The following is a 9,381-nucleotide window of genomic DNA, read 5'->3' as shown; positions in this document are numbered from 1 at the left end:
TATAGGAAATCAGTGCTACTTAATGACTTGTTCTATGACGTGCTTCTCCTAAAAATGTATCATGTTGTATATGCACACAGAAGCTAACCTTTATAAATCAGCTTGTGTCACAGTAGCATATGGCACAGCAATTAGGTCTAAGTGACTTTGCAGCAGAAATATCTGCTGTATATGACTGCTGAAACCTCAGATACAAACTGCTGGCTCTTCCTTGTTTTCTGTTTCTTTTAAATGAAGCCTTCATCAAAGATTCTAACTTGTCATCCAGATGTGTTGAAGGACCCCAGAATCCCACCTAAGGAAGAAAACAAAGTCTTTAATTTGCCTATATACTTATTTACATACATACACTTAGCTCTTCAGAATCAAGAGGAATGTTAAGGTTGTGAAGTCAAGCAATCTGAAGTTAGAAAATGTCAGAGCTAAAATTGCTTGTATGACCACAGTTAACCTCCCTTCAGCCCATTCATTCTGGTAGCTCTTTATGAGATGGAAAATGATAAGTACAGGACTCAGTGGGACCCCAGCCCTTCTTACTTATTCCTCACTGCTGGTGGCCTAACCTGGGCAGTGTTTGCATTTAGGGAAAATACAGTTCTGAACCCAGTGGCTCACTGTTTTTTTGCAGAGGCCATAGAGCCTCTGATCAACAGGATCCATCTCTTAGTCGCTGCTGTGGTTTATGGGATTGTGCTTTGCCCAAGAGCCTGTTGGATGCTCAGTTCTCTGGTGGCAGTAGTATCCAACTCTCCCAAATTATTTCCCTCTTGAAAAGACCAGCTGTGATTTGCAGCATGTTGTTTATCTTAGAGAGGGACACTCATGACTCTGAGTTGAGAACTGATGAGGAGCCCAACCCCAAACTGTCTCACACTGAGGTAAAAACCCAGTTTGGTTTGAGAGAGCAGCCTGTGATTTCTCTGAAACTGATCTCTTCTTGTTGGCGATAATCTGTCTCTGTGAATGACAAGTGAATAAGTATCCAGTGGGATCTCAAGGGGCAGAAGGAAGGGGCCTGTGTAGGTTTGTGTAGGTTCACATGGAAACTGGACAACTATCTGGAGGAAAGATTCCAAGTGTTAAACAGATGTACAAGCTGCATCAGATTGAGGAAACTACCTGAGCTGAAATAGCTGGAGGCTGAGAATATTAAGGAGAGAGAAACTATTTATCCTTGCCTTAGCACCTATGCATCTGTGCCTATTGCTGTGGAATAGAGGATACTAGGGCTGGGATACAGCACTGGCATGCAGAATGGCTGTTGGTGTCTCTGCAGAGTGTCTGTAGGACAGTAGGGCCTTGGTCTCTACCCCTGGGGAGAGCAGGAGTTTTCAGGCAGCAGTACATTTTTCAGGAAATGCTCTGAGGTCAGAGGAATAAACCCAGACTAAATATTTTTTCTCTGCTGGATCACTGAGTCAGTGGTGTAGGTATGATTTTTGTCAGGCACACTGGTGACATACAAGCAAGCAGCAAAACCCCACTAATGAGCTTGGTATAAGATGCTATATTGCTCTGCTCCCTCAAATAGCTAGATTAACTGTGTGTTTTCTTATACCCTGGAACATGGTCAATAGCAAACTAGAGAGAGCACTGATTTTTAGTAAAACACTTCAGCAACTTACAGAGGAATATTATGGAGCAAGTTCTAAAGTGTTTTTCTGCTGTTTCCCATCCAAGTGATTTTTCACGGTGCGTTTGGTGAGGAGTTATTAACTGCAAACAGATTTAAGTTCTGAGGACTCCCTAGATCTCAACCGATGCTTGTCATTCAAATGCCCCAACATGAATCAAGTACAAATGTGAATGTTCACAGCCAGTGCAGTTCATTTGGTAACAAGCATGCATTTAGCATTACACAAAACGCAGCCCTCCACCCCTTGACAGTCCTTGCTTGTCCTGGTATTTTGAGGGAGAAGGGGGAGGACATTTTTTCTTGATGGTGAACTTTAAAAGTATATTTTCTTTTTAAATGCCAACCTATTCCTTTTCCATGTGTGTTTCAAAAATGTCTCTGACACTTTGGCTCAGTACCTAGGTATTCCAGCTGTTATTCTAAGATGGTGGAAATTAAAGTTCTGTTGACTTCCCTGGAGCTTTGCCAGTTTTTCTCAGAGGAAGATTTGATTTCAGAATATTTTGTGGAGCCTAGATCTGACATATGCACTGCAAGCACTGTGGGTGCTGGGTGGTAAATGTACTGCTGCCAGTAGCTGGAGTGATTCAGGAAGGGAAGTTCCACGGTGTAGCAAGGGTTGCCGTTCTGACCCTTGATCTCCTATGCAAATTAAATGTTCAAACTGTCTATTGCAAAGGTGGAACTATGTTAGACTGGCCTTTTCTAATGCAGAATGATGTGCTAAAGGGTTGGGAATGTGGTCCAGATTCCAGGTCCTTGATGACTTTGAGCCCAGGAGAGCAGAAGTTTGAACCTTGGCTTCCTGAATTTCCTGTTGGTGCCATAGTGTCAGGTCACCACAGCCTGAAAGCATCTCTTTTTCATGTCACTGACCTAAAAAAATACCTTTACTAAGTAAAATTGAAGGGCTGCTTTTTACAGAGAGGTGGAGTCAGTGCCCCTAATCTACCCTGCTTTTTCCAGCTCGATTCTCTTTCCTAATAAAAGTCACTGTGTCTCCTTCATAATTTTTTTATCCTTTAATACCTGTTGTAATACTGCAACAAAAAGATATCACCAATTGTTCCAGCAAGCACAAAGCAAGAACTAATATAGGTTTCATGTCACAACAACCTGGGCATTTAAGTAATGAATCCATTTGTAAGGTATCTGCTGTACTCCATGGACAAGTAGTTCTCAATCCTGACTATATTTAGTTGTCTCTGTGCATAATCCTTCTGCAGACTCCGAAGTTAATGATAAATCTCCTATGCATTTCAGTGTGTGTAGGTTGGGGCCCTTGTATATTAAGGGTTTATTACTGCAAATTTGCTGAAAGTACCAAACCCTCACTGCCCCTCATTTTTAGTCCTGCAGAGACATCATAACACCATGTTTGTGATAACTGAGTCATTCCCATGACAACAAATGGAGTCAGAAAGATTCTGACCTTCCTGTGTGATCAAACAAAACAGGGAAGCTGGGCAAAAATGCCTATAAACCCAGCAAGCAGGTGGGAGAGAAGCAGCAGATAAAGACAAAATATTTCTCCTTCTCTGAAGTTCTGCCCCAGGGTAAATGTCCCTCCACAGGTTTTTCTCATGCCAGGATCTGCTGTGGTTAGCATAAGTATCTTCCCCTGCAGAAAGCTCCAAGGAGAGCAAACAGTAGCTTGTTAATAAAACCACTTCACATTAATTCTTTCTGGAGGATGAGCTGTGAAAAGCAATACAATTTTACAGATCCTTCCAGTACATCTAAAAGCAAGGCACTTAAATAGCATTTCAATTTCATCCCATTTCTTAGAATTGCATTTGTAGTCTTTGCTATAGAAATCCAGGCAGAGTCAGTGATGTGCTCTGAATCAAATGCTGCATTGGTAAAGGAATTGGGGTACAAAAAATGTCAGCGGCTAACTGGGAGTGTGGTCATCACAAGAAACCAGCAACAGATCTGAGTGACCATAAGATTTCTGCTCCCTGGGCTGTGGCAGGAACGGACAAGGCACAACTGGCTCAGTCCACATTTCCCACCAATTCATAGGCACAAAGAGATAATTGGGAAGAGAGGTGTTACAGCTGGTCTGGCAGTTAAATAATAGTTTCAGATTAAAGTAGCTTTCAAAACCAATGCTAAAAGATTGACAGCAGTAAAACAAAAGTTGTAGGTGCTGCTAGGAAGACTGGCAATCCTCACAGCTGTATCAACGGGTGATGGACTTCTAATTCCCACTTTATGCAAACATTTTTGAGACTTCCAATCATAATGAACCATTGAACAGTCAGTCACAGGATCCCACAGTTTAACAACATCAGCATTAAGACTTACTGTGCCTTAGTGGTATACCAGAGAGCATGGTTTGAATTGTCCTAAGGCAGAGGTAACTCGAATCTGATCTTCCACTGACAGAACCACACCTGATAACACATTAAAAAAAAAAAACGTGCTCATGGCTTCTGGAGTCTGGAAAGAGTCTCTTTCCATATAGATGGGGCACTCTGATAAATGTATTTGCCATATGGCTGTATATTATGGATGCAGTGAAGAATTAAGAATGAGAAATGGTCAATGAAAACAGAGCTGTCGATGACAGTCCACTGGCTTACACTGACTGCACCAAGGAGTGACTGTTTTGTGGCGTTACAGAGACAAGCCCAGGCAGGTCATACGAAGAGTTGTGGCTGCTGCCCTTATGCATAACAGATTAGTGTTGACTGTAAACAAAGAATCCCTGCAGGATCTTCCAGCCCAGAGGCTAATGAAATCCAAGGGAGATAAAGGATGTCAGATCTGAACTCCAAGAGTAGAAAGTCCCATTAGTACAGCTACTTATGCCTGATACTTCAAGAACAGGTCAAAGCATTAACAGAGGACTCCTGCTAAACAGGTTGGTGAAGCTTTGATTTTGTGGGTAAATGATCACTGTACCCAGGGAACTTGCCCAGTGGTGCTCAAAGTCAGTCCCACTTACTTCCTGGCATGTACACTTCAGCCACTGACAGTTCCAGTGTTGGGGATCTGAGTTTTCATTGGCCTCAGTGAGCAAATTACAACCCAGATATCATGGGCCAGAAATGGCAGAGCAAGCAGCTGTTGCTCTGCTGCCTCTACATCTGCCTGACACAATAATTAAGTCTCATCAGCCATTTGGTATAATGGAAGCAAACCAACGACAGCAGAAGGATTTTGCAGCACAACTGTCTCATGATGTGTAACTGCAGCTATATATTTGTCTTCATAATTAATTCTGTAAGCATTTATATAGCACTAGAAGGGACTGAGTAATTTAGAAAGCAGTGGAAGAGACTGTTAAAAATAGCAAAAGGCATAGTTACTTTTTTCTATCATCAATCTCCTCCTTATCTGCTCTGCTGATGTTTCTCGTGGACTATGCACAGTGATGCTGTAATGGGACAAAGGTATTGCCTGCTAAGCATCCCAGAGGGGCCAGAAGCCCTAATTTTGCTGCAGCACTGACATTGCCTGTGTCTTGAACACAACAAATACACTTTCTTTTGTGGACAATGTGGGTCCCACTTCGGTGGATGTTTTGTACTGATATTTGTGATGTAGGCTGGTACCTAATGTTGTAGCTGTGTTAAAGGCTGCATTTATGCTCAGAGTTTAATTCCTTGTTTGATGAAATGAACAGGTTATCTCTTCTTCAGGATTCCCTTACAGATCGTTGACTTGACCTTTTTTTTTTTTCTTTTTTTCGGGAAACTCATGTAGTGTAGCTTGTTGTCAGGAGTTACCCAGGAATCTTGCCAGTGAAAATCTTCCTTCTTAATTACATTTTTTTGAACTCTGTAGCCCCAAATTTGTTATCTCCTGGTCATGCTAATCCAGATTAGATTCATGAGATTAATTGAGCTACTCTAAATTTGCACCAGCATAAAGAAAGTGTATTGGGACTTCTTTGTGTGTCCCTCCCATGAGTGCACTGCAATAGATGTGACTTTATTGTCTTCTTCGCTGTCATTGTTGTGTTTCTCTCATTCTTTTGCATCATATAAAATTTTAATATGGGCCTAGTAAGTTATAAGAGGTACTGAGTCAGGCTGCACTACAAGGCCTTTTTTCTGACCTCCAACCTTGTAGATTCCAAAGCCAGGATCCAGAGCATGTTGCAGCTGGGGAGATGACGATCAGCTGTGTGAGCTGCCAAAGAAGCTCCTTCCTGCTGACAGAGAGCAGAAGGCTGGCTCCTCTCTTCCAGGCATCAGCATTCTCATTTTACTGACTGAAGAATAATTAAAGCTGACCTTCTATGCCATATGCTGGCTGGGAAGGAACCAGTCGGCAACTTGGGCATGAGCATTTGTAACCACCACTTTGTAATTGAAAAATGGACTTGGAAGCAATTGTTTTCTTCTAGAAGGTCAGCAGTGTTTTCCTTTTGGAAGACAATGGTTTGTCGCAGTGAATTCTGGAAGATAGTGAAATATTTTCCTGAAAGACATAATTTAACTGCCAGCTTCAGCCAGCTTCAGTGTGCCAAGCACCCAGGCTGGGTCCTAGGGCAAGGACAAGGGTTGTTCAGACCCTCTACTCAGCAGTTTGATGTAATTGAAATGGGTGTCCCCAGTACCTTATTTTTCTGAGTTCTCTTTGGTTTGTGTCTTTCAGAAGCGCTCTGGAGGCGTGTGTTCATACCTGCATCGAGTGTGCTGGGCAGCACTGCCACTGCAGCTCCTCCTCTTGCTCCTCCTGCTCCTGGCCTTCCTCCTGCCGCTGGCAGAAGAGACCCACAGCTGCACACTGGCCAACAACTTCGCTCGGTCCTTCAAGCTGATGTTGAGATACGAGGGCCCACCCCCAACCTAACTTCTTGGCATGGCACGAGGTGATGGGCAGAAATACAGACTCTTGGTTTTTAACAATTGCAACTATTGTAGATTTTAGGGCTTCTAACAGGGCTGTCATATCAGCTGGATAGGTCACATAGGTGCAGCATAAGATTAGTCCAATTTAATCAGGTATTTGAGCAAAATTAATATTTTTACAATATTTTATTATTATATTTATAATATGTATATAGAGACTGTCTATGTGTATGTATGTATGTACATATATGTATAAATGCATATCTGTGGTCAAACTAACATCCATCATCCACTCATTCGCTGTTTTAAGGATAATCCTGGGATGTTTCTGTTTCTGCCATCTTTCAGCAAGCAAAACTGAAGGATGGTTTTGTTGTGGGGTTTTATGGGTGATTTTAAAATCAGATTCTTGTTTACAACTGAAGTCAGAGCACCTATGGAAACGTGGACATGCACCACAGGGCAGTCTGGAGAGCAGGCACAGTAGGATCAAGTTTGAATGCAGTGGTTGACATTCAGCCCAAGAAAGATTTGGACTATCCTATTTGAAATCTTGAGCTGCTTTTTCAGTATCTGGATACAGGGATTTCAGAAGCTAATGGAAATGTCGCTACTGACTTCAGTTGAAGTGGGGGTGGACCTCCTCTTGTTCTCATTTTTTACCAGATTTCTTTTCCAATTACTGTGTTCTCCAGCCCACCTGAATCAGGAGAGGTAGAATACAGTAGGAAGAAAGTTGAGAAAAAAGAATATATTTTTTTATCATCTGTTTAGCAGGATAACTTTTAAAATTAGGTCATCGTTTTCTGAACAAATTTGTGAGCACTGAACAAAACTTTGTATCATCTATCTTGCATATAAAAGGCAATGGGGTTTTCTCTGTTCTTTGTGGGGTTTTGTTTTGTGTTTTGTTTTTTGGTTGTTGGTTTTTTTTTTTTTTACTTTATGAAAAGAGGCATTTAGTAACGGATCATAAAGCCTGAACAGTGGGATGCAGCCTGGCTCAGTTTCAGCAAAGCAAAAGTCACGGGTACTTTAATAATGCCACCCTGGAAACACCATTCTTTCCTAGGATGATTTTATATTAAAGGTTTATTGAAATGATGCAAACTGATTGTATCAAAGAGAGTCAAGTATAAATTTCCATTTAGGCTAAACTCTAAAATTATGACAACTTGTCATTTATTTAGCTAACCTTATGCCTGATTTATCAAATTTTTGAATGTACATTTTAACATTGCCTTTTAATGTAAAAGCAATTCTCACCTTATTGTGATGAAACCATTCTTAGTAGTGTTTTAATTAGTTGGTTCCTGAAAGAAAAAATGATTTATACAAATGTGTGCCATTTTTGAGAGCTAACCCATAGTGTCTCATGTTTTTAGCCACAGTAGTAATCAGGAAAAAAAAAATTTTAACAGCCTCCTGGCTATGTTGCAGGAAGAACTTGTCTTCTGAGTATCAGTATGGGGTATTCTGTGTTGTTTTCGAAGCAAGTTCCAAAATAATATAAAATCTGTCATGCAGCTAAATTATGTAGTAGCTGAGAGACTGAAGGTGGCAGTCACTTATTTAACAAAACCATTAAAGTTTTGCTAAAGAAGCAAACTTGGGTAAAATAGGGAGGTGGAGCAGCAAGGAGCTCATTATAGGCACAGAATGAGGGAGAACAGGCAGTGTGAAAGAGGAGCAGCTAAACATAGAGAAGAGAGGTGTGCAACAATTTATAAAGCCTAAGAAAAGGAGTCACAATTAACAGAGGACAAAAATAAAGGCTCTGTGGAGGAAAAATCTCAGAATCTTTTATGGTTCCCTCTCCCTGCTACAGTATTGGTACTGTTGCATATTAAACAGCTTTTCTTCAGTAAGATTTAAAATAGGGCAAATAACAGGGACGCTACCGGTGTTCTGAGGAGACCCTCTTTCTGTCTTCCTAATAATGTTGGATTAAAATGTCAAAATTCTGCTAAAAATGGAGAGTGGAAGTTCAAGGAGATGGTGAAGGTAATCAGTCAGAGCCCAAGGATGGCATGAGGAGGAGCTGAGCTGATGTGGATTAAAACTTGACTGTCAGGGGGTATCAGAAGAGCTCTCAGAGCAGGCAGAGGGGACTGGAAGCAGAAAGATAAGGAGAGTGGATAACTGCTGAGCAATAAGACATTCACATCAGGAAGCAAAGGAAAGCCTAAGATTTCTTTCATGACAGAGCCAGATGTAGAGGAGCTATAATTGGTCAGAGAATGGAGCAAATTAATTCTTTCTTTGGAACTGTTCTTTCTTGGGGCAGAGGACATACCTCTTCCTCTCCTCTGATTATCTGTGCAAGTGCCGTGCACATTCCAACACCCTTCCTCTAAAAATTGCTGTCAGCCCTGAGGGAAGAAACCCTTGTGGCTGCCCAGCAAGGAGCTAATCATGACACACATCTCCATTTCAAATTAAATCTTCCAGCAGAAAAGAAGTGTGGAGGAAGAGGGGCCGTAACAAAACCAGCTCTGTGTGATTGTGGATACGTGTAGGTGTGCACACACTTTTTTGTGACGCGGCTACATTGCACTTCTCTGGGTCTTGCTGAGCTGTTCCAGGTGACGAAAGTAAAATACCAGTGAGAAAGTAAAAATAATGAGGAGTAATAAAGCTGCAAGTGGAAATCAGTAGGGAGATAGAAAAGTTTTTTCTGTGAAAGCACAAAATCTCACATCAGATTTCTTTCTGCCCAGCCTGTCTATCTGGGTGATTTGTATGGGTTCACAGATGCATTTGACACCACAGGAGTGTGCAAATGGGGGGGAAAATTTCTACACAGAGGATCATAAGAGAACAACTGCATCACCACCTTGATGTTTCAGTGTTGTGGCAGGTTTAAAAAAACAAAAAACAAAAAAAAAACTAAATTAGAAACACACTTTTGCTGCTGGGATTGCAATCAATTTATTC

The 9,381-nt window shown here is 41.4% G+C and overlaps 1 protein-coding gene across 2 annotated transcripts in view; it reads left to right on the top strand.

The window, feature by feature from the left end:
• SYNE3 (spectrin repeat containing nuclear envelope family member 3) overlaps window positions 1-7,856 on the top strand; it is a 57,220-nt gene extending 49,364 nt beyond the window's left edge. For both annotated transcript variants that reach the window (XM_027892806.1, XM_027892807.1), the window contains exon 18: window positions 6,248-7,856. In XM_027892806.1, coding sequence (XP_027748607.1) covers window positions 6,248-6,445 — 198 coding nt within the window. In that variant the 3' untranslated portion in view covers window positions 6,446-7,856. The remainder of the gene's footprint in view (window positions 1-6,247) is intronic.
• Window positions 7,857-9,381: the final 1,525 nt, after the last annotated feature.

The sequence above is a fragment of the Empidonax traillii genome, unplaced genomic scaffold (assembly GCF_003031625.1).
Source record: "Empidonax traillii isolate 1590-97213 ecotype Southwest subspecies unplaced genomic scaffold, ASM303162v1 scaffold370:size553598, whole genome shotgun sequence".
Classification (NCBI taxonomy): Eukaryota; Metazoa; Chordata; class Aves; order Passeriformes; family Tyrannidae; genus Empidonax; species Empidonax traillii.
This window is presented reverse-complemented; position numbering and strand designations above follow the sequence as displayed.